At 40.5% G+C, this 26,233-nt stretch overlaps 1 protein-coding gene across 8 annotated transcripts in view; it reads right to left on the bottom strand.

Moving 5' to 3' along the window:
• Window positions 1-26,233, bottom strand: part of USP6NL (USP6 N-terminal like) — a 215,753-nt gene that overhangs the window by 156,741 nt on the left and 32,779 nt on the right. Inside the window, exon 1 of one of the 8 annotated variants that reach the window (XM_073328774.2) lies at window positions 21,181-23,454. The exons of 6 other annotated variants lie outside the window; for them this stretch is intronic. In XM_073328774.2, the coding sequence (XP_073184875.1) occupies window positions 21,181-21,253 (73 nt within the window). In that variant the 5' untranslated portion in view covers window positions 21,254-23,454. Of the gene's footprint in view, window positions 1-21,180; window positions 23,455-26,233 lie in introns of those variants that run through there. One more of the 8 variants, XM_073328775.2, reaches the window with a different exon arrangement.

Genomic DNA, 26,233 nt, shown 5'->3' with positions numbered 1-26,233 from the left:
TTAGGGTATACACATTTAGTTTGAGACTATTGTGTTTTTAAATAGTCTCTATGCACTTTACAGGTTTTCATCCTTTCATTTAACTAGCTTCCCCATTTTTTATTAGTTCCCTTTTTGAAGTTACAGATTCCACTCCAGGGGTGCATGCACATGAGATCAGATTCTTTTGAACAGCATCAGGTGTAGCTGTGTTCCATGGGAGCCCTGCCAGCTCCAGAGTACCTTGGTGTTCCCCAAAGCCAAAGGCAAAAAGAGTGAGGTGGCTGCAACCCAAACACAGTTCCTTTGTCAATAAGAATCCCAAAGAAGCAAGACTCTGATCAGCAGGAAAGGAGGGCAAGTCATGGAATCTGTGTGGACAACACATCTCGAAGTACCACATTCACTGTTAGGTAAAAAGAAAAGGAGTACTTGTGGCACCTTAGAGACTAACCAATTTATTTGAGCATAAGTTTTCGTGAGCTACAGCTCACTTCATCGGATGCAACTGTAGCTCACGAAAGCTTATGCTCAAATCAATTGGTTAGTCTCTAATGTGCCACAAGTACTCCTTTTCTTTTTGCGAATACAGACAAACACGGCTGTTACTCTGAAACTGTTAGGTAAGTAAGCATTCTTACCTCAAGTGATTGTCCATACAGATTCCACTCTTGATGACTAACAAGTGTTTGCTCAGGTGCTGGTAAGCAGAGGCTTATTTGCAGGGTGACTGTAGGACAGCCTTACCAAAACTATTATAAGATTTCAGAGTGGATACCCGAAAATAATAATAATGCCTAGTTCTTACATAGCAGATCTCGAAGCACTTTACAAAGAAGATTAGTATCATTTTCATGGAACTGAGAAATTTTCCTATCAACACAGAAAATTTCACTGACCTATCTAATATTTTTCTTACATTCATTTTACACTGCCTGTCTTTGGGTTTTATACTGCCATCCACCACTATAATATCTGAGCACCAGGTCCCTAAAATATATAGAAAATAACCTTGCAGCTGGAGATAGAGAGGAAGACACAGCTACAGCTTAAAAGAAGTAAGTATGGCAAGAAGCTATTGAGAGGCAGGTAATTTGAGTAAATACATGTAGACCAGGGGTTCTCAACCTGTGGGTCAGGACCCCTCAGGGGGTCACGATATTATTACATGGGGGGTTGTGAGCTGTCAGTCTCCACCCCAAACCCCGCTTTGCCTCCAGCATTTATAATGGTGTTAAATATATAAAAACATGTTTTTAATGTATGGGGGGGGGGGTCGCACTCAGAGGCTTGCTATGTCAAAGGGGTCACCAGTACAAAAGTTTGAGAACCACTGATGTAGACATTACTGCATAATATCTATTAAGCACTGAGTTAACCATTTTTTATCTAAGAATGTACACAAAAGGTAATGAAAGGATTTCAGTTCCCATCTCCCTCACCTTTAGTGCAAATACAGCTTTGTTTTAGAGAAGTTTTACAGACTATTAGTCCATAGAGTGGAGAACCTTTGTCTATACTGGGTATGAAAGAAGCAATGGAGCTTAGATAAATTAGTACAGTAAAAGCTGTGTTATCCAGCCCTGTACCAACCAGATAACATAGAAAGTTATGCGTTCATACAAAACAGAAAGTCTGATTTATACTCCGGTTGGCGTGGGGCTGGCAGGTTCCCTTCCTGGCTCTAAGTGGCTCCCTGGAAGCAGCGACATGTCCCTGCTGCTCCTAGGCAGAGGAACGGCCACAAGGGGTTTGGAGCATAAGAGGGAATGTGGGGCTGGGGCACGGAAGGGGGCTCGGGATCTCGGAGCCGCTCACCTTGGGCAGCTCCCTGCCAGCAGCAACCTGTCCCTACTGCTCTTAGGTGGAAGTGTGGCAGGTGCCGCCACTGCAGCTCCCATTGACTGTGGCTCCCAGCCAATAGGAGCCATGGAGCCAGTGCTCAGGGCGTGGTGGGGGCAGAACGCAGAGCCGTTTGCCGTGCCTCCACGTAGGAGCAGCAGGGACAGGTCGGCGCCTGCAGGGAGACAACCAAGGTGAGCACCCCCCAGATCCGGCATCCTGAAACCCCTCCCATACCCCAAACCTCTGTCCCGAGCCTCCTCCTGTGCCCCAACCCCCAGCCCAATCTCTTATTGTTAGTCCCTAAATGTGTTACCATGCACTTTACACTATTACACTTCATTCCATTTCTATTACTCCAGATTTCAAGGTTGTCCAGATCTTCTTGTACAATATTCTGGTCGTCCTCTGTACTGGCAGTACCTCCCAACTTTGTGTCATCCACAAATTGTATTAGCACACTTCCACTTTTTGTACCAGGGTCATTAATTTTTTTTTAAATAAGATGGGTCCCAAGACTGATCCCTGGGGAACTCCACTAGTAACCTCCCTCCAGCCTGAGAGTTCATTTTTCAGTGTGACCCATTGTAGTTTCCCCTTTAACCAGTTCCTTATCAACCTTTCAATTCTCATGTTAATCCCCATTGTCTCCAATTTATCTAATACATTTCCCATGTGTAACTGTATCAAATGCCTTACTGAAATCCAGGTAGATTGGATCTACTGCATTTCCTTTGTCTAAAAAAAAAATCAGTTATCCTCCCAAAGGAGGAGATCAGGTTGGTCTGGCATGATCTACCTTGTGTAAAACCACATTGTATTTTATGCCAATTACCACTCACCAATATGTCCTTTACTTTCTCTTTCAAAATTTATTCCAAGACCTTGCGTAAAACTGAAGTCAAACTAATAATAGGCCTGTAGTTTCCTGGATCACTTGCCCCTCCTCACTTTCTTAAAAATAGGTGCTATATTAGCAGTTCTCCCATCATAGGGTCTCTCTCGCTCTCTCTCTCTCACACACACACACACCCCGAGTAGGGTTGCCAGGCGTCCAGTTTTCGACAAGAACACCCGGACAAAAAGGGACCCTGGCGGCTCCGGTCTGCACTGCCAACTGGGCCGTTAAAAGTCCAGTTGGCAGCACAGCCAGGGCCCAGGGCTAAGGCAGGCTCCCTGCCTGCCCTAGCTCCGTGCTGCTCCCAGAAGCAGCCGCCAGGTCCCTACAGCTCCTAAACTCATGGGCGGCCAGAGACGCTCCACACACTGCCCCCACTCCAAGGGCTGGCTCCACAGCTCCCACTGGCCAGGAACCACGACCAATGGGAGCTGCTGGAGCAGTGCCTGTGGGTGTGGGAGCAGTGCACAAAGCCTCCTTGGTGACCCATGTGCCTGGGGGCTGCAAGGACCTGGCAGCCACTTCCTGGGAGCCACAGTAAGCGCCGCCAGAAGTCCGAACTCCCTCCCGCACCCCAGCCCAGAGGCTTATTTGCAAGGTGACTGTAGGAGCCCCCTCCTTCACCTCAAACCCCTCATTCCCAGCCCCACCCCAGAGCCCACACACACACCAACCCCTCAGCCCCAGCCCAGAACCCCCTCTTGTCCCCACAAATCCTCATCCCCAGCCCCATCACAGAGCCTGCAGGAGCCCTCACCGCCCCCCAACCCAGAGCCTTCTCCCACACCCTGAATCCCTCATTTCTGGCCCCACCCTAGAGCCCGCACCCCCAGCCAGAGTCCTCACCCCCCTCCCCCACACACACACACCCCTCAACCACCTGCTCCAACCTAGTGAAAGTGAGCGAGGGTGGGGAAGAGCAAGCGATGGATGCAGGGGGGGATGGAGCGAGCGGGGAAGGGGACGGGACAGGGTTGTTTGGTTTTGTGCAATTAGAAAGTTGGCAACCATAGCCTTGAGATTACAGATTTGTTAAAAAACCTTGCTATTGGGTCTGCAATTTCATGTGCCAGTTCCTTTAGTATTCTTGGAATGAAATTATCTAGGCCCCCCAATTTAGTCCCATTAAAATGCTTGAGTTTGATTTCCACCTCAAACGTGGTAATTTCTATTCCATATTCTTGTTCCCATTAGCCACCCTGCCACTGCCCCTATGCTCCTTATCACCCTTATTAAAAACTGAGGCTAAGTATTCATTTAGATGTTGGACCACACCTAGATTATGTTTAATATCCACCTCCCCTCTATGCTTAGTGGGCCCACTTCATCTTTGTTTTTATTTATATGGCTATAGATCCTTTTACTACTGATTTTAATTTCCTTTGTGAAGTCCAACTCTGCTCACTTTTTCCCTATACTTTCTGACCTCCAAGAAGTAGCTTTCCTTGCTCAATCCATTCAGGGCTGGCCTTACCATGAGGCCTCAGGTGCCAGACTGTGGAGGGCGCCACTAGGACCCAGAGTATAGAAAATTGTGTCTTCTGCTGGTAAATCTCTGCTCTAGATGCACAGAGATGGTGGAGTGCTGTGCTGGAGGAACGAGGGCACAAGAGAGATAACAGGCAGGCAGGAGAAAAGGTGAGAGGGAATAACAAAGCAGCAGGAGCTGCAGGGAGAGAGAGGAGGAGCCTCTTATGTACCTCTCTAGAACCCCCAGAAGCCTGGACTGATTAACACCAGTTTCTCAGGGAGCTTCCTGTTTCCTGCTGTTTCCCTGAACCCACTTGAGAAGAACAGGCAGTCAACTGAAGTAGTAGGAGCCAGTTAAGCCCTTAAGACGCTGATACCTTCCCTCACTCAGGCCCTGCTACCAGCCTGCTTATTTGTCCCCTTCAACTGAGTGTTGAGAGCCACTACAGCTGGCACAGAACAGCAGTCATGAGTGAAAGAAGAAAACGCCCCTCTGGGGCAGCATTCAGAAAAAGAAAAAGCAAAGGAAGCTATTCTATCTAAGTAGGAAGGAGCTCTCCTGAGATACATAGACACAAAAGTTCACAGTTAGCCTTCCGGCCCCAGTGAGGATGAGAGTGGTAAGGAGATGCCTGATCTTCCAGTTAGTCAGAGTGCAGGTGATCTGGCACCTACTGCAGCATCCATATCTCCATCTCAAATGGATGTAACCAGGCACATTCCTGAAGAAAAGTGTAGATCAGAGAAGAGTGTGGTGGAGACGTAAGAAACAGCTGTTACTGAGTTTAGTTCCTTAAGTCTAGATGATCCAGGACTGTGGACCCACTTGAGCAGCAGCCTAAGGGACTCTCCTATACTGCCTGGGCCACAGCAAGTGAAAAACTTCACGTTCCCCAAAGACAATGAAAATAGAAGTTTCCATCCAACACATTACTGTTGTGAAATCCCCAATGGTGACAAAGTGGAGAGGCCAGGGCTTATGTACTCAAAAACCCAGAATGCTGCACACTGTTTTTGTTGCAAACTCTTCCAGTCTAATGTTCCAGCCACATTGGGTTCTACAGGAACAAAGGACTGGAAAAATCTGGCAGGCCATGAGAAGGCAGCAAATCACCAGAGAACATAGAATCATAGAATCATAGAATATCAGGGTTGGAAGGGACCCCAGAAGGTCATCTAGTCCAACCCCCTGCTCAAAGCAGGACCAATTCCCAGATGGAACATTCCACAGATGGAAAGAGCTTGAGATGAGACTAAGGTTAAAGGCCACCATAGACGATCAGCTACAAGAGAAGATTGCATCAGTCTCTCTTTACTGGCAAAATGTTCTGAAAAGGCTCATTGCCATTGTGAGAATGCTTGCTACCCAAAACCTAGCACTGCATGGCACTTCAGATCAGTTGTATGTGCCAAACAATGGAAACTTCCTTAAAACTGTGGCGCTGATGGCCGAGTTTGATACTGTACTCCAGGAGCATCTAAGAAGAGCCACCACCTAAGAAATGTACACACACCACTACCTTGGAAAAAATTCAAAATGAGATTATACAGTTACTGGCAACAAAAGTCAAACAGAAGATTGTGGCAGATCTGAAGTCAGCAAGATATTACTTTGTTATTCTGGACTGCACACCTGACATCAGCCATATGGAAAAAATAACTTTAATGGTGCATTTTGTAAAAACCACCGAACCTAGTGAAAATGTCCCTGCAATGGTGACTGTCAGAGACCATTTTCTAGAATTTATTGACACTGATGATACTACAGGAGCTGGTATGACAAATGTGCTTCTTAAAAAGCTGGAAGATATGGGAATTGCGGTAGCTGACATGAGACATCAGGGCTACGATAATGGTGCCAACACAAGAGGAAAGAACAAAGGAGTGCAGACACGGATCCGAGTTAAACCCTCGAGGTTTTTTTGTCCCATGCAGTTCTCATTCAGTGAACTTGGTGGTCAGTGATGTAGCATCAGCTTCGAGTGAGGTTGCTGAATTTTTTGATGTAATTCAAAGCATCTATTTATTTTTCTCTGCATCAGCTCATCAATGGCAAATTTTGAAGCAACATCCTCTCTGACACTGAAACCACTGAGTGCCACATGATGGGAAAGACAAGTGGAGGTGATAAAGCCTAACACACACCAAACTGGGAAGACAGATGATGCCATAGTTGCCATTATGGAGGATAATGCTATGACAGGAACTGTTCATGGGAGAACAGTGGCAGAGGGAAATGGAATCACCAGAAACATACATAACTTCAAATTTCTGTGTGGCTTAGTGTTGTGACATGACATACTGTTTGAAATAAATGTTGTAAGCAAGAGACTCCAAGGTCCTGACCTTGATATATCTGGAGCAATGGAACAACTGGACAAAGTATAGTCATACCTACAGTCTTATCGGTCAGATGAGGGATTTCAAAATGTTCTGAAGAGTGCACAAAAGTTGGCAGAGGAACTTCACACTGAAACTATTTTTCCCCCCCATTCAGGAATACAAGAGTCACAGAAGACGACATTTTGATTACGAGGCACAGGATAATCCCATAAGAGACCCCAAACAATAATTCAAAGTTGAATTCTTTAATCGGGTGATAGATTGTGCAATAGTTAATCGTTTCATGCAGCTCAAGGAACACAGAAGTATATTAGGGATGTTGTATGATATTCCAAAACTCCTCACTATACCTGAAGACCACCTACACCAGCAATGCAGGGCACTAGAGACAGTGTTGACACATGACGACATGTGTGACATTGATGCGAGTGAGTTAAGTGATTAACTGAAAGCCCTTTCAAGATACATTTCAGCAGGATCAACTCCAAAGGCCGTTCTGGAATATATGTGCACAAATAAGATGACCACCCTCTTTCTAAATGCTTTTGTTGCTCTGCACATACTTCTAACACTTCCTGTAACAGTTGCCAGTGGAGAACATAGCTTCTCCAACCTGAAGTTAATAAAAACATCTGTGCTCCACAATGACACAGGAGAGGCTGGTCGGCCTTGCAACCATCTCAACAAAGCATAAACTTGCCCAGACTGTGGACCTTCAGGAAGCAGTTCAAATCTTTGCAACCAAGAAGGCACGGAAAGCACCACTTTGATTATTCAAACAGATACAAATGTCAGTGTTTACTATGCAGACAAGAAGAGTTACATTTGCTGTTCAGGGGTTTGAAAGTTGAGTGTTACTTAAAATTTTTGAACAGGGCATTTTAAGTTGTTAGTTCTCCTTTACTGGGGTAGGTAGCAGAGCAGTACCAAGAGGAGTAGAACAGGAAGAAGGTAGAATTGAGACCTTCCAAAGTTTTGGCCCAAGCGAGGAGGCATGGGGGCGTCATTTGAGCTCTCCAGCTCAGGTGCCAAAATGTTGTGGGCCGGCCCTGGATCCATCACATCATCTATTCCTTGTAGGCTCTCTTAATAACCTATTTGAGATCTTTATTCATTCAGCTTGGTCTGGTGACTAACAGTATCAAAGGAATTTTAGCAAGATAAGTATGGATGAAGTTCCTATGTTTATAGACAGAAGGCTATTCACCACAGCTATGAGTGATGTCTGTGCACTTTCCCCCATAATGAAGCCTCAATAAGCTCAGAATACTGGTAACACAGGTGAAGTTAGAGACTGCTTTTTGCTGGCTTCTGATTAGCATGAGATTTGCACATTTGTTTACTTATTTTCCCATTCCCACCAAGAATTTAATTAACTGACATTAATTAGGTTTTCTGTTTGAACTTCAGATTCGGGTTGAATTAACATTTTTCCGGGTCGCTTAACTGCTAACATTGATTTGTAATTTTTGGGAGGGACAGATTCCTTGGGCTTCCAATGAGACTACTTACTGAAAGACACTTTTGTTGATCTATAATGGTTTTCTAATTCTTACAATGGAACTACTGTAGCCAGCTGGGAAGAGACAAATATCTTCTTCCAGTGGGAGCGTAGTATTTAGATTTGCTATGACATAACTGGTTAACAGTGGAAACTACTGCCTAGGACAGTGGTTCTCATACATATTTGAACACGCCCCCTTTCTTTGTGTCTGTAGTAGTTTACACCAATACGATAGCATGCCACCTCTGGGTACCCAGCTCTGACGGTGGCAGCTCTACCGTCAAAGCTGGGTACCCAGCCAGCTCTCTGGCTGCCCAGCTCTGAATGTGCGCAGTAAGGTTGTCTTTTTCCCCTAAAGCTTCTCTTGCCTCCCCAGAATACATTCCATGTTCTCCCCACCCTCGAGTTTGAGAGCCTTTGGTCTAGTGGAGTGGAAGCTATTTTTCGGTTCAAGGCATCTGGATGCAAGATTGCCTATAAGCCATAGAGAGGTACAGGTACATGAAAGCATCTAAAGACAAGACACTTTGGAGAAGCCAGACAAACTATCCTGGAAGCTGTGTGAACTCAGGAAAGAGGCCAAGACATTATGAGCCAACAGACTAATATAATCATTTGTTGTTGTGGCTCTCTGGCTGAGACCGTCTCACTTTGAAGACTTACCAGGTTCTAATTCACCAAATAATCCACTTACTGGCATTTGATTCTGCACCATACTATTTTCCACACACCAGTTATTTTCTGTTTTTACTCTTTATTCTCACACACTGTATTTTTTTTAACACAAACACAAAACCTCATCCGCCACAGGAGTTAGTGAATAAAAAATTCTGTGTACATGTCACAATTGCTAAACCCAGAGGCTAATATTCATATTTAACATATTAATTCCAAACTTGATAAGCATGAGAGTATAAAATTGCTCAAGGGTTACAATAAAAGCAATAATTTTAAAATTAGGTCAGCTCTAACTGCTTTATGCATATACATCATATTAACATTGCAAGTTTATCTTTAGGGAAAAGAGGGCCTTTTAATTATCTAATAAAAGATAGATATTATTGTATAATTTATTGTAAATGTAACACTGAGGATCCAAAAGAAAAAGCCTGTGTATGTGCCAAAATAATTTTTGCTATCATAAAAAGCTGCAGAATCCTCATCATATTCCCCAAATATAAGTATCAATGAAATGTTCACCTGAAAGTACATCTACATTAAGTTAGTAAAATGATTTGCTTTGCCACAAATTCTAAAATACTGGGCTAATATCCGATGACATGCAGTCAAATTTACAAGTCCCTTCCTAGACATTTCCTTATACCAAAAGTAGAGATGTACCTATGTTGCAAAATTCACATCAAGATATAATATCTCTAAAGACCAGAAACTACATGATGAGTCAACCCACAGCCTCTGGCTCAAAAAAAAAATTGACAAAATTTTGCATAAGCATTAGAAAAGTCACTAATTCCTCATGTACAAACTGTCTTTCCTCTTCTCTTTCAAGAATCTCCTTAAAAATCAGGGTACTTACAAAAACTACCTTGTTTTTGATTGGTCTTTGTAACTGACTGCCAGGTTCCCTCTGCTATGGCAGACTGAAGGAAAGGCTATTTAAGAGATATTGGTCTTGGCCAAACAAGCTCTCGGTTGGAGGCTAGCACTCCCAGCATTTTAGAAAACGTGGATAAAGATGGGTGGATGTGCAGACTATTTAGCGTCACTCTGTTAGTTAAAGAATCAGTCAATTCAATACCTGATATGGAAAGATTTTTAATAGGAATTTTCAATTTTGATAACTATTTTCTTTTCTAAGAAACAAAAAGATAAAAGAAGCCTATATATTTAAAAAAAAAAGTTTGCCTATTGCAGGGATCTAGCCAGCCAGCTGAGGTAGTAAAAGTACTGCAGTATTAATGACTAGTGCCAGCACCACAAAAGTAGACGAATTTCTGTTTCTCCAACAGATCAAATATGAAAAGGCAGGAAATATTGTGACTCCTGCACCACTTCTAGTGCCATAGGTAAATGTGCAGGGCATGCAGACAGGGAAGCAGATGTGACTCTACCGGTCTCCATGTATTTATTTCTGTTAATACCACAATATGCTAGGAGCTGTACAAACATAAGACATTCAAAAGCTTATATCTTAAAAAAGTATATAATTTGTTTAAAACCAAGAATGCACTCAGCACCATATAGTACAAAGAGTCCTTGATCTAAACGTCTTACAATCTTAAACAAACAGAGATAGAAAGACACATGACACACACATCTATCATCAGGCTGGAATTCAGAGTTCTCTCTGTTTAAAATGCCAATGAACAGGCAGCAGTCATGGCATCCAGAGTGCAATCCAGGATGAGTGATCATCACTTGACCTGTAGTCCTGAGTACCTCAAATGCTTTGCTGCTGTAACTCCCCACCTGAGACTATCATAGCCAGCATACCAACAAACAGGTAACACCCGAAGCCTCTGTGTAGTAGACAGCCCTGGTTCAGCAGCTCTGACCCCCGCCACCTATATACAACCCCACAACCTCACTCTGGCTTCCACCAGCCTTGTTTACAACCAGCAAGGTAACCCCCAACACACTGCTTTCCCAGATTTTCCCAAAACCATGTGCCCTGAAGTGTCCAGCCCTCACCGGGATCACTCAGAGAAATAATAAGGTTTGTTGCTCCTTTAAAAAGACAAAAGCACATTACAGCTTAACTTTACCGTGGTAAATATACCCTTCCCTTCAAACAGAACTGAGCTGGTTTATAATAAAAATAAAACAATTTTATTAAAAAAATATACATGGGATTTAGTGAGTTCAAGTATATGGAATGAAGACAGAGTTACAAGTAAAAACAGAACACATTTTTTAGTGACTAAGACTTGTAGTCTTTGTTCAAGGTAGCTATCTCACCAGTCTTTCTTCTTTCCAGCCATAGCTCACTCTCTCTCAGTCAGAATCTTCCACAAAGAACAAGCAGCTGGTTTCCCTGGTCTTCCTAGGTGAAAGATCTTTGCCTAAGCAGGTTTTTCCATCTATATTCACTTTCCAGAGACTTCAACTCCCCCTTGGTTGAAGGACCCACTTTGTCTGCTTGCAAGAGCTCTGTTCCTTTGTGTCCATCTACTAGTGGATACCAAAAATTCTGTCTTTGCTTATATCTTTCAAAGTTGAATTATCTTGTTTCAAGAGGGAGGATGACCTCATGCTGTTCTTTCCTTCCTCTGGTCTTCTCATCCCCCTGCTGATTTGAATGTAAAAGGGGCTTCCATTGTTTTTGGTCACACCTTCCTGAATTTTATTGGAGTCAGGTAGATACCTACCATTTTTGCCTTCGGGGAAAGCCTGTTTCTCCCTTTGTTAGGTCACAGGCTATAAAGCATAATAGCAGCGAGTATTCATAATTCCTCATAGAGTGTTAAAACATACATCATCCGATGAAGTGAGCTGTAGCTCACGAAAGCTCATGCTCAAATAAATTGGTTAGTCTCTAAGGTGCCACAAGTACTCCTTTTCTTATTTCAGGATGATATCACCAGTGTGTCATAAGCTTTCATAAAAAAGCTCCCTCAATATACTTTTATAATATAGTAATATTTGTATACAATCAGTTGATTCAATTGCTTATCACTTGAGATTCAACCTCACGTCTTTACAGACCAGCAAACCTTGCAATATATTCTTTAGAAAGTAAAACCCAGACCAGGCTTCATTCTCATCCTTTCATCATGCTGTCTCCTCCCCCACTTATAGTTTGATAGCTTTGTAAACAAAACTTCACTGTCTCTCCCTAACCCTGGGGTTGGTCAGAGAAGCAAACACATTCCTTTGTCTAGGACAGACCTGTCTACCAACTCCCCCAACATGCTTAGTTTAAACACACTTTAGTCCTAATTCCCGCATATATCCATAACCCAATATATACCCTGTACATATATCAAGCAAGAATATTAATGATTTGTGAGTTAATGGCTTTCCAGTGACGTTACAGGACACCTTTTAGATACAGATTATAACCCTAGTGAGTTGGGGTACACTGAACTGGTCAGGCCAGCTGAAACTCATTATTTGATACCAGTGAGCCCCTTGCCCTCTGGCACTGAGATGCTCTTAGGGTCACACCTCCACTCTCTTTTGCTGCAGGAAGGTTAGCCACTGGCTGACCTGAGACAGCAGGTCAGAGCCCTCTTTCCTGGACAGGGTGTCTGCCACAATACTTTCTTTCCCTTTTATATAGGGAAAAACCTGTTTTGTCTCCTTTGCCTGCTCACAGCCTCCAGGACTTAGAATCAGAGAGTATCCATCATTTCACCTACAGAGTTGTTACAAACATTTCAGTGACATAAATAACTCTTATCCATAACTCTTAATACAGACCCTGTAATGCAAGAATATTAATGACCAGGGAGATATTAGATTTTAAACTATATATTATGTGTCACCTTTTAAATAAATATCATGAAAAATGTATGAGGTCCAGTGAATATGTCAGGCCTGACTGGAGTTGCTGACACAGAGTAGTAAACCACAAATGGGCCTCTGTGTCACAGAGGGCTAACGGAAATCCATGCTACACAAAACACCAGTTTGGTTCAGTTTGCTCCTGCTAAATCTGCTTCAGTGACATAGTACCATGAAAATTCTTCTCCAATGACTGGACCAAAATCACATTCTCCAGTGTAAGAGCATATGATCACACACACACACTTTTCATCCCAAAAGGGTTGGCTGGTGCCTATCTTATGCCTCTCTCTCTCTACCAAAGATCACAGCAATTACAATACCAGAACTCTTTTATTCTTTAAATAGGGAGGAAGGGAACAAGATGATCTCAGAGACAGTGAGAAAAATTAAGATTTTACTGTGTTTGCAGAAGCAAGAATTTAAATTAAGTTCTCAAGTTAGTGTGTGTATTTAGATTTCAGAGTAACAGCCGTGTTAGTCTGTATTTGCAAAAAGAAAAGGAGTACTTGTGGCACCTTAGAGACTAACCATTTTATTTGAGCATGAGCTTTCGTGAGCTACAGCTCACTTCATCGGATGCATACCGTGGAAACTGCAGCAGACTTTATATACACACAGAGAATATGAAACAAAACATATTCTGTGTGTATTTAGACACTCATTTACATTTTTTACACATTTGAGTGCCAAGCTGTGATAGGAAGCCCAGAGAGCAACTTCATGTGCTATGCCTATCTCAAGCCAGTTTATTTGCTTTCTTTCATTGACCTCAAATTCACACACAAAACAGTTATTTCTTTTTCTCCGAATTTTTTTTTGCTTTCATTGGTTAGATGTACATTTTAACGTAATGAAGTTGGCTGACCCAAGGGGCAAACAACGCAAAACAAACCAACCCTCTTTTTCAGACAATAACTGTTACTCCTGGGGGAATTCTGTGCCACCACGCATGTGCAGAATTCATGTCCCTGCAGATTCCCCCCACCCCTGTAGAAAATAGATTCTGCCAAAGAGGCACTGCAGTCACACCTTTTGCCCACCAAGGGCTGCTGTGGCACCAGAACAGAGAGCAGCCTGCTCACGGGCTGGAGTAGCCAGCCACGGTTAGGGAGGGGGCAATGGCTGCGTTCCTCACAGCACACAGACCCTGGGGCCAGGTGAGGAGGCACAGGATATGCAGGGGGGAACAGAGCGGGCCACAAAGGACTGCTGGTGGGTCACAGACTGGGGCTCAGAAGGGCTGGTAGGGGGCATAGACTGGGGTGGGGGCACAGGAGTAGTGGGTTGACAGCACTGAGCCAGGGCTGGAGAGTGGGTGCAGGGACACATGAGGATGGGGGGTGGCTGAGTAGGGGGGAAGAGACGCATGGGGACAGGAGAGGAGGGTGCAGGGCCACAGAACAGAGGGTGGAGGACCACATGGGGATGGGGGAGATGTGCCTGACTGAACGGAAGAGGCTAGGAGTCAGCCAGGGTCTGCATGGGAGAGGCTCCCCAATTCCCTAACAATCCCTCCTCCCTTGCCAAAAAAACATGGCTCCATATTTCTCCCACCCATACCCAACAGCCTGCCAGGTTCACTCCCAGGCTCCTTCCCAGCAATTACTTCCCTCTCCCTCAGCTTCGTTACCCCCGACTCCCCCAAGCCTTTGCACTGCTTCTAAGGGGTGTGGGAAATATGCTTCTGTATTGTAGCTTAAACGAATTATTACTCAAAGTTCTCTATTAATATGCCTAGTAAGGAATTTATTTGTCAAAGAGCTTTTCCTCAATCTCTTTTGTTGTTTGTACTCTTAAGGACATACCTACTGACAGGTATTTTGAAATAAAATTACCAAAATAATTGAACTGGCATGATTACATTGTGTTATTCTGACAAATAGCATAAGCAGAATTTTGCAGTTTTTAAATGTTGTGCACAGAACTTAATTTTTTGGCGCAGAATTCCCCCAGGAGTAAACTGTAGTTGACCAGCACTACTGCATACAAATTCACATTACCTCACTTTTCTAAAGTTTCATTAAAACCGAATCAAACTCAAAATATCTGAACTAATTTTGGTAAGCCACAGATAAATCCCTTGACATAACATCCAAGCATTTTGTTGATAATATAACCATACCTAATACTAAAAAACCAAAACAAACACATCTAGTCATTAATGACTAGATATTGCTAAGCAGTATTGAAACCTTTCCTAATCACTTCATCTGATGTCTAACAAGTGAGAAGGAAAGATACATGTATAAGCCATCCATTTTTAAAGGGCAATAAATTATTTGGATAAGGAATGCAGTAGGAATAGCACATTTACATTCTGTACAAGATAGCAGTATTGAAAGTCAGAGATACTGAATAGTAGCAAAAACTAACATTACTTGGCTTAAAACTGAACATGTTAGATAAAAGTCCCCTTAATAAGTTAGAACACTCATTATAAGTCATTTGTTCTCTAATAAGCATATTGTTTAATTATCCGAGAGATATATCAGTGTGGGGTGAAACTCCCCACAACATCTTGAACCTACATATTAAGCTAAGGGCACATATACAGTACAAGTACAACCATATCAGAGGATCCAATTACAACATGATTCAATCTGTAGTACAGACAGGCAGCCACTTCTTGCATAAGTTTCCTTGGGAAGAGGGGAGGAAATTTAAGGCAATAGAGAAAATCCCTACCTTAACAGTGTCATAAAATCACTAGTATCAGTGCAGAGCAGACTGAACCTCAGGTTTCAAGGTCTCATCCAAATATAAGATAGCATAAAAATTGAAGACAACAAAAAAAAGTTTTTTCTGAGAAGTGGGAGGGAATGGAGGAAAGTGACATTTTCTCAAGAAAAGCAGCAGTAAAAAAAGCAAGAGTAATATCAAGATATTTTTTAAATGACCCATTTCTTCAAAAGCCTATCTTAAGAGTTTCTTCCTTAAGAGTTTCTTCCTTTAACTATGAAGGGATTTCCTTATAAGAAGGGGAAGACTTAATGCTGAAATCCCTGTTAAAGGCAAAACCCTCAGTAGCTTTTGTATCAAAGAGGCTAGGCTGAATAGAGAGATTGAAATGCTGTGAAGACTAGTTTCTGCAGTTTTTCTGGTTCCCATGAAGGACTATGATTATGATACTTTGCTGTACCATCACTCAAAGTAACAAGAGAACTCCTACAGCAAGTGCCCATGACATTTTACAAGAGAAAAACAAAAATCAAGCCATTCTATATCCTCCAAAAGAAGATAAACCAAAAAATGCTGCCAGTTTCCTGCCTCATTGATCATCAAGGCCAACAATGAAGAGCACAGCCCAGGCCCTACACTATTTGTGCATAAATTCAGGCAGAAGCTTCAAAAGTTATCACCTATATTACTGACAAATCAAAAACAGGTTATCCTGCCCAACCGATATCCCATTGTTCTAGGTGCAAGCTTTTGGAAATCCCCTAACCTTAGAATGGAAGATATTCATGGGCTTTCCCATACACTACCATGAATTCATTGCCTTTGGTATAGTCCTCTGCCTACTGATAAACAGTAGATTTTCATCTAAACAGCATTACCCTGAAGTTATGATCCAGTGCTGCTAAATGGACGGTGACCAAATCTATTGTTCCCCACTACAATCTATCAGAAGGCAGAAACAATTTTCTCTTAGCTATTAAGGCATCTATTACCTTGGTATGTTAAGCACCTTTGTAATTTTAAGAGTCAAGGTTTTAATTACCTGTGATTTCTAATCTACCAAAGTATTTCAGTGTTTCATCCCAATATCCTTGCTATTCTAACACTAAGATGATATATCTGCCAAATGTACAATTTTGTATGGCTGTTCTGTGATAAGGAACAAGAGAGCTAAGACGATTTTTTTTATTTTGACATAAGTTGAACCTCTAACTCCAAGAGTGAAAGACGCATTCATGAACACACCAGCCAAACGAAAGATTCTTATCTAACAGCACCTGTTCATTATACCCAGACAACTAAACTACTAAATTCTGGGGAAAACAACTGTATGCTTATCAACAATAGGTATTGTCAAAGTTTGATTCAGACTCGCAATTTATCAGACCACTCTGTTTTATTAGCAAAGCTGCTCTGCTAATACATTTAGAAGTGAGCCCCCCGAGTGGGGCTTGTGTCTTTTAATTTATACAGTTTTTTGGAGAACAAGTTACAGAGAAGTTACAGACAAAAGAAGAAAAAGATTTTAGTCACCACCCTTCGAGATCCCTGAGACCAGTCACGTATCTTCAATTACCTGCCACCCTTAACAATCTCCTTTAACAGCTTCCAGTTAACTTAACTAATTGCCCTTCACACCTTCCATTCTGATGCCTGCTTCTTAGACGTGCTGGCTCTATCTTAATTGCTTCTCCATTCAAAAGCTAACTGTCCCTACGTGTGCTCCCTCAGATACTTTGTAACATGTTTTGGCATGCCCTCTCATATACAATGTATCCAGCATGTCCCCTTAAACAACGTTATACTTATACAATGTTATACTTCCACAGTATTCTTATAGAATAGGTATACAACAATAGATATTGTAACAACACAGACCTCCTAAATGGCTGTTTCTATGCCAGTGCTCCTAAGCCTAAGCCACAGCTCATCACATCCTGTAAGTTCTAAGTAAGTTCTGCCCCAATCAAAGTTTCAGTACAAAAGCATTTGAAGCAGCAGCCACCGAGAAAATGAGTCCTGCAAGATTTTCAGTAAAACCATGGGAAGAAAATCCAGAAATCAATTTCAGAAGGCCTAAACCACTAGTGAATATATTTTGAGAACAGGTAAATGCCAGGGGCCAGACTCACTCTCCATTCAACACAGCTGGAATCATTGACAGAAATAAGCATAACACACCTTTTAGAATGGTGATTTAAGTGTTGAGGAATGTCTAGCTTTGAATTACAATAATTCTTGAGAGATTTTTGTCTAGGGTGTCTTAGCTTAAAGGCACTGACCCAGAGTCCATTAAAATCAATGGGAGCATATTAACTTCTATGTCTTCAGATCTGCCCTTTAATAATTAAAAGAATTTAAAGATTTCTGTAATAGATAAGAAAAAGCCCTAAGATTTTTAAAAAACTTAAAGTTTTTACAAATATCATTACCTTTAATATTTCTCTGAGTTTGAACAGTGAAAATTAACTAGCCTTTCACTTGTATTGTCTCATCCAGATACTGAGAATATTAATTGGCCTTCCATTAGCATAATGGTTTGGGGATGGCAGTAATGCAAAAGGAATAGTTCAATAACCTTTCCACTGGAATTTTTGAGAGTCATGAAAACACTTCTATTATATAAAATTTGTTTTTTTACAATACCTAGTTTGGCTTGAATTTAAACTGACAGCAGCCCTTTAAAGCAAAAATCAAATCTAGAATTTTTTTTAAAATTTATAAAACAAATGAAAATTATTGGTCATTAACTGTCATTTTGTTTATCAGCATTACATTTTTGACAATCCACTGTACATACTGTTTTTGCGAATAGCTAAATGGACAATGAACTCTATTATTCAGCAATAGCGAATATTAAATACAAAACACAGGTGTGGTTCCAGCCCTGCAAAAAATTATGTATGGAAATATTTTTACTCATATGTGTAAGTGTTTGCTGGATTTGGAGCTATATTGGTTAGTCCATTTCTTCAGTCACATTATCATGAGATCTTCTAAACTAAATCCAATTTGATTGGTTCCCTGGGTCATCTTAGGGTGAAAACAAGCTCAAGACTCTTTTTGACATGCAGTTAGAATAGACTGCTTTGGCAAATTGTTCAGCTAGCCTGTTAAATCCACAGTGCAACCAATAAAATTCTAAGTATGGGTGATAAAAGTTTTCTTTTAGCAAGCTTTCTGGAATCCTCCAGGAAATAATACACAGATCTGTTATTGGCTTTACTATAAACTCCTGTTTTCAAGTCTTGAAGCTATGGCTGTAAAAATGTGCTCTTGGCTAACATTTGCCATTCCAGGTCTCAGCCTGGATATAAGCTTTTTTTTTTTTTTTGGGGGGGGGGGGGGGAATTAGTTTTAAAAATACTGATTTATAGGTCATTAGCTTGTACATTTCAATGGGAAAGTAATGAATTTTTTAAAAGAACTATATACAATATGTGAATTCATTAATATATGTATTATACCATTTTATAATACCTCTGCCCTCACTGGGCCTGAATTAAAGAATATTTAAATGATGCATATTTTCACCTGACATCTGGAGTGCCCTCACCTGGCAAAGACCACTCTGTCATTCTGAACATCAGTTCTCTCTCAGAGAGTTTCTCCCCTCGACTCAGCACAGTGTAGACACCACATTAATTTGACCGCAGCTACATCGACTCCAGCTACGTTTTCCATGTAGCTGGAGTTGCAAACTTAGGTCGACTTAACCCCATAGTGTAGACCTGCTCTTAGTGTCAGATATGGGACTAGCAGAGTCGTGACAGGATTTAGTCTCAGATTTTGAGAAATGTGATCTTAAAATTAAAAAAAAAAGTAAGATTTTTTTTGTAACAAATCATTTTGCTCATAACAAAACCAGCACTTTTTATTTATGGGAGAAGAGTATCCGTGAACCAGACTGACCTTTGCCATTTAACAGTGATTTGAAAACATCTATAAAAGCTTCACATATCTATCATGCCTCACTAAATCCACCACACATTCTAATACACTGGGCTTCCAAGCAACTCTTCCTCTACAAAATTTATTTTTCGATTTACTGAATACACTAACAAGAATGACTCATTCTATAGAATGTAGTCCTTCACATACACAAACTGTCCAAGGCTGAATTCAATTACAGCTTCAAGTGATATAAAACTGAATATTTATTCACACTGCTGTGTATTTAGCTCCTAACATTTTCCCATTTTTGATGATTTCTTCAGAATATTAGAAACTCAACCTTAAATAGTGTTATACAAGTGTATAATGAAGTTAAAAAGTAACAGCTAGAACCTAGTTAGTCATTAGCAGCCTGTGAGCCTTGGCTATATGATGACCAAGATGTAGGAAGAACAAATTCACAGCCATTTAACAAGAGCTAGAAAAACAAAACTATGAAAATTAATTTGCATTCCCTCAGCTTTTTCCAGACATAGTCCAAAACAAATCTTGATTTCAATGCAAAGTGAAAATTTATATAATCACGTGGTTTTTGTTTTTTTTTGGGGGGGGGTAGACTTCTGGGGGGATTAAACACAGTTAGTCCACTACTTCTGTAAATCAAACACTACTCCATAAATTGCCTGATCAACTAGCTATGCTCATATCAAACAATCCAGTTTATTTCCCCATCAGTGCATGTATATAAATTCCACTGTCATCAATGGAAGCTAAGCACAGAGATCAAAAGGGAGACTAGAATCTCTGCTCCTCAATCATTTTTTTAATTATAAATGGGTATTCATAAAATGATAAATCAAACTGACTGAAGAGTCCATACAAAAAACTATTGTATAATATCATTGATCAGATTAAATTAGCCAAATTGCCACAAAATCAAATAAGATACACAAATAAGTTTAGGAAGTTCAGTTTTATTCAATACCTGCACTCTTTGGGTAATGGGTGGCCCAATTCTGCACTCACATTGGTTTTACAATGATGTAGTTCCACTGACTTCTCTGGAGTTACTTTGGATTAATACTGGTGGTATGAGTGATTTAAAATCAGGTCACTGGCCTCTCAGAGCCTACTTGAGAAGGAGGCACACAAAACATGCAGACAAATCAAACACAGATGTTTACATAGTGAATGCCTTAAGGCAAATTACACACACTATGAAAAATACTGCTGTACTCTCAGGAAGTGAATTTCTATAAAAGGCTTTTTTAAAACCCAGTTTTCATTGTTAAGGGTCCTTTCAAACAACACATTTGTTATCAAACATTCTTCTAAAAATATTTAAATAAACTGAAATAAAACTAAACTAAAAATGGGAAATTTAATTTAAAAACTCCAGCATTTTAACAAGTTTCTGATCAGGTGTAACGTGACACTTTCTGCAAAAAATTTTATCACTTTAACCAAGAAATGTAGCAAATATTTGACACACTGAACAGTTTAACAAAAGCAATTAATATCAATTAATTTTAAACAGTGACAAAATGTTTCAGGTAAAGTTTGGCAACATTTGTTTGCAAGAGCCATTTAGGATTTTAAAGTTAGAAATATTCCATATTTGTGTTGCTGTTTAGGGGTTTAAAACGGGTTACTATCTCATTTCAATCAGTATTGATTAAGTCTTTTTTTATTCTTACTCCAATTTAAAATACTTAAATTCAAAAAAGCGATTCTGATCAGATTACACAGAACTTTTCACAGTCTCAGATATGTGCACAAGGCAAATATTTCTAGTACAGAAAGAGAAGGAAATGGTCCTTATGAAAAAGTAGTAGTTACAAATACCGAAATAAACTCTATTTTTAGCACAATAAATCTGATTAGGATTCTTTTTAGAACAGCTGCAGTTGCAAATAACAATGGGTTTAATGTAGTTCAAAGCCAACTACAATAAACGAATGTCAGAGTGCAACAATATACAACCTTATAATAAGGGTTGGCTATACATTTCAAATAATTATACGAGAACCAACCTGGGAGATAATCCTAATTGATAAACTGCTTAAAGGGCTAAGAATTAATATTTCAATGCTGCTCCTACCTTTCTTCACAGCATCTGTTCTACGTCTTGCTGGCAACACAAGCTCCTTCACAATCTGTAACACCTGAATCATTACTGGTTAGCAAGATCAAGGACACCAGCTGCTTCTCTAGATTTCCAACAGGTTTCATCACTGCAGATCATTACATATCTGTCTTCAGTGAGCTCAAACAAAACTGATGCAGGAGCAATTCTGTTACCTTTCAGAAAAAAAATTTCTGCATGACAACTATACAGTCTGAGGAGAGGGATTTAAAGTGGCTTCTACATATGGAGACAAAATCAGTCCCTCAAGGACCGCCAATTGTATTAGCATAAGGCATTTTAAATTAGTTACATATTAAAGGCTGTATGAACCTTTTCAATTAATAAAGTTTAAAGAAAATACTTCTCCAAAAAACTGAAGGGAAAAAAACAGCTAAAAATCCTTGAAATCAAAAGTTGACAGATGCAACATAATCCCTCAGGCACATCATCCAAAAAAGCATATTTCAGTGCATTTTTTTTTTAGCAAAACATTTAAAGAAAACTCTTGGTTCAAAGAAATCTGAAAATATAGTAATGAAGAAAAATGAAATCTGTTGTCAGATCTACTAATGAAACTAAAAATCTAGCTTACTAAACTCCAAGTTCCCAGCAATGCCAAAACCATCAAGCAAATTCTCAAGCACCTGCTAAAAAGACCCCTTTGGTTCCTTTCCCTACCCTCCTTCACACACAACACACACACACCCCTCTCTGACATTATTATACAATATCACTATAATTCTTATACATTATGCTGCACACTAGAAATCCTAGGTGTATTTCAAACATTCTTTTCTTTCACCGCCAGAGGCACAGAGAACAGAGTTTCAACTAAAGTATTAAAATTACCTGACAGAAGCAATGATAACAGCTGAATTGCAACAAATGCACAATTAATTTTTAATACCGTTTTGCAAACTGTACACTGATCACTCAGAAATCTTTTCTGTCAAAGTAATCCACAAGCTAACAAAAGGTGAAGGGAAAAACATTTTTATAAAAGGTGCATAAAATGATTGATAGCCAGCTCTTTCTACGTGAATGTTTTTAAAAACTGAAATCCTATGAAGAATCATGTGGCCTGGACTACACACAGAGAAAAGTTTAGGAAGCCAACTACATATTCCAGGAAAACCATAACATTAAAACAAACCACAGGCTACAACCAAGGCACAGCAAGACCAGTGCTCTGGCCTTTAGACCTTTTGTTCCTGAACACACTGCATGGCTCAAGTTTTGGAGGAGGAGGTAGGTCAGCTCTTTCCACTTTCTAGCTACAGAGTAAAAACGTCTGTGATTTTAACTATGCTGACACATTTCTGTGCATCTCTCTCTCTCTCTCACACACACACACACACACAATGCATGAGAAACTACATTTATCACATACAACTCATCAACTAATCCATCCCCACCATAAATTACAGCATTCCGAACAGCCATCATACCTGGTTTAAACAAAGCACAATCAAGAATTTCAGTCAGACAACTTGTCAAAGAAATACTTTCTTCCCCTTACACCATAAATAATCAAGTGCTAGATCAATAGGAAGTTTAGAAACCACTACCGTGCAATTTATTCCTGTTCAAAAAATGTGCTTTATCCTATTAGAAGAACAGGAATCCCCCTTTCTAACCTTGGTACATCCCCTAAGACTTCTGGGTTTATAATAGTGACTTTACTGTGTAGAGAAAAGCCATTTTAGTTCTAATTAAAGGATTTTAAAATTTTGTTGTAATTTCTCTATCCCTGAGATGCCTGTACAGTTGGACACAGGATAGTAAGGCAGGAAATGAAAATGATAATTCCAAAGGGGAGCAAAAATACAACTCTAGACTAATTACTAAGAAAGTTAATTTAAATTAAGCAACCTATTGAATTCATGACTGTGTGGTACAGAGGCTTTTTTTTATTAGTACTTGTTTAGACTGACCTCACCTCACAAGGGGGCATTGTCTGGCTTGTTGGAAAAGGTGTGTGCCCCTTTAAGGGCTTGAGAGCCAGGGCGTTACTTTCGACTGCAACAGCAGACCAGAACAATGAGAGGACACTGACCCCAGGTGACTGAAAGCGGGGGAGGGGGAGATTATCTAGTAGTGTTGCCAACCCTTCAAGTTTCACCGGGAGTCTCCTGGAATCGGGCTCCATCTCCCAGAGGCTACTGAAGCCAATCAGAGATTTTAGGCCGCTAAAAGTCCGGTCGGCGGTGCAGCAAGGTTAAGGCAGGCTCCCTCCCTGTCTCCGTGCTGCTCCTGAAAGCAGCCAGCATGTCCAGCAGCAGCTCTTAGGAGGAGATGTGGGGGGGGGGGGGGGTGTCTCTGTGCGTTGGCCCAACCCCGAGTGCCGACTCCACAGCTCCCGTTGGCCGGAAACAGGGAAAGCAAAGCCACAGTGAAAAGTTGATTTCCAAGTTTATTGTTCACAGAACAGAATGCTATAAATTATTCTTACACTGCCCAAAAGCTAAGGTCAAGACTCTTCATAGAAAAAGATAAAAGCATTTTCTCCAAAGAACTTACAACTTAAGTTTGAGGTGGGATAACAAGTAAGGATAAAGAAAAAGTAGGGAAGGAGTAAGGTAGAATCAGGGTTCCAATAAGACCACACTGTTACCCAGTTAAGCATGAGCATATCTTGAGGATTCTGTTAAAAGAATTTTTTAATTAAAGAGGACTATTTCACTTCCACAAAAGCGAGTTCTTGGAGTGTGTGAATAAGGAGAGTATGGTGGCCTTTGTAAAAGCAACTCACAGAATAGGTGAAGAAGAGGCTGCACTCCATGCTTAGAATAGCAACTGCTGTTGTATAAGAGGTAGTTTCATAGGAGTTATATTCTCCCTGTGCCAACGGGGGAAAAAGCTAGAGAATGTCCCCAAGCCCTTCCATGGCTCTGGGGTAACACCCAGGAAAGGGTTATAGAACTTTACTAAATGTAGGAGTGATGCTGTTTCCTCTTCCTGTTGGTAATAAGGCAGAGAAATGCAGAATGACCAAGCTCTTAGTTGTCTGGCAGTTTTGGTGGGGCTACAAAGGGAATGTAAAAAGATACACAAGAGGGGAAGGAGGGGGAGGGAAGCCTTTAGAAAGACTGCTCTCCAATTCCCATGTTCTTCAGTAAGCCCCTGCCTCAATGCTCCAGGTGGCAATCGAGCCATGCCATGGAGTGAAACCAAAGATAGTTGCTGCATGCTCCCAGTGTTGAAGCAAGATGCACCAGAACTTCAGGATCAGGGAGAACGAGGTCACCTGCACTGATCTCCTTCAGCATTCAATAACCTGCATTGTGTTTCCCCTTCCTACTCTTAGTGAGGTTCTACTGTAGAAAGTAAAGAATTCTAAGTATTAAAGTGGCCTTGGGAATCTAAACAAGTTCATCTGAACATCCTGTTTGCCAAAAGCATAAAAAGAGTGACGAAACCAGCATGAGTCGGAAGCAAAGGCAGATTGTTATTCATGATAAACAATGTAATGAATAATTTAGGAATACTCACTCACACATTGCAGTATTAGACACCAGTTTTACTGGCTGCTACTTTCCCTGTCAAAAAAAAAAAAAAGTGTTGCACAAGGACTCCAGCTTCTAAAGAAACAGACAGGTTTCCCTGGGCTTCATGTCAGTCCTACTGATCTCTCCCCCCATCCCCAAAAATTAACGAGACAGTAGTCAGTCTCCTTTTACTCTTGAATGGTTACAGAGCAATAGTTTAAGTTTGTTTTCTCATCTTCAAATCATCGGCCACTGATAGTTTTCTTAGAAATATGCATTCGATACAGATGTGGCTTTTCATGACATATAATCTTTAAAAAAAAATAATTACCTACAGTGATTCACCTACAGCTGGCCACGAACAGCCTGCAGGAATATTGAACATTATGGAAGACTGATTCAGTATTGACACACAAGGGAAATTAAGTGCACCTTATATAATTCCACTACATACAAATATTTAAAATCAAACAGATTCTGTTCAAAGAAACATGCTCAATTTTAAATTAGTGTTAATGCATTTAATAGAACTTGGTGTGGTAAGAAATCAGCACTAATACCTGTCAAGCTGACTATGGAATATACACCTGTTAAAGTAGACTATAGCAACTTATATGGAATAATGAAGAAGGCTTGAAGATTTAAGTGCAGGGTAGTAATGTTCTGAAACCAGTTGTTATATACAGAAAGTTAACTGATGTTGGATTTTATGGATCACTATGATCAGCTCTTAACAATCCTTCACCAAACAGAAAGAATGACCTCCATTCTGATTAGTCAGTTCTCATCACTCAAGATCAAAAATGCCTCCTTTAACATAATTACAATTAGTTGTTCTTTGAAAACAGCTTTTTATGAAATGTACTGCCAGGAGGCATTACATTTACAGCACAAAGGGAGCCAAGAAACTATTCTTCAAACCTATGGCTCAATAGAAATCTGTCAGAAATGCTTGCAAAGTCAGCTTCTTAAGTTTGAGGAAATCCCAGCAATGTTTTCTCCCTATCTTTCCTTCCAATATTTAGTCTGGAAAGTTTTTTAAATGCTCATGGCATTCTATCTAGGTTTTTAAAAAGCCATCAAGCATCAGCCAGCATTACATCTACCCAAAAAAGCATGAGTTTGTTGTGCCCTCATTTAAAGAAAGGAAGATGTACATGCTACTAAAGAAAAAATGCTTAAGGGAATGCAAACAAGGAACAATAAAACTCCACGCATTTTCTAGATGTAATTTAATCATAGCCACTCTGTTTCCAATTTTAAATAAATCAAGCCTTCCTAGGAATTGAGCTGCATTCTGACTCTACTAGGCAGCTCAGTAATGAGCAACCATCTTAGTTTTCAGAGATTAAAAAAAAACAAAATTCTCCAATAAAAAGGATAAAAATCCATCTTTTTCCACGATTAAAATGAAATGCTGAACTTTAGTTTCCATAGCCACAAAATATATAGGTTTCAGTTGAACACATTTTACTGGTATTTTATAAAATTACATATATAATTTTTAAGCCGACAGCAGGAGCCCTGCCCATTCTCCT

Source organism: Lepidochelys kempii, chromosome 1, assembly GCF_965140285.1.
Source record: "Lepidochelys kempii isolate rLepKem1 chromosome 1, rLepKem1.hap1, whole genome shotgun sequence".
Lineage (NCBI taxonomy): Eukaryota > Metazoa > Chordata > Testudines > Cheloniidae > Lepidochelys > Lepidochelys kempii.
The sequence above is the reverse complement of the archived record's forward strand: the minus strand, read 5'-3'. Positions and strand labels throughout refer to the sequence as shown.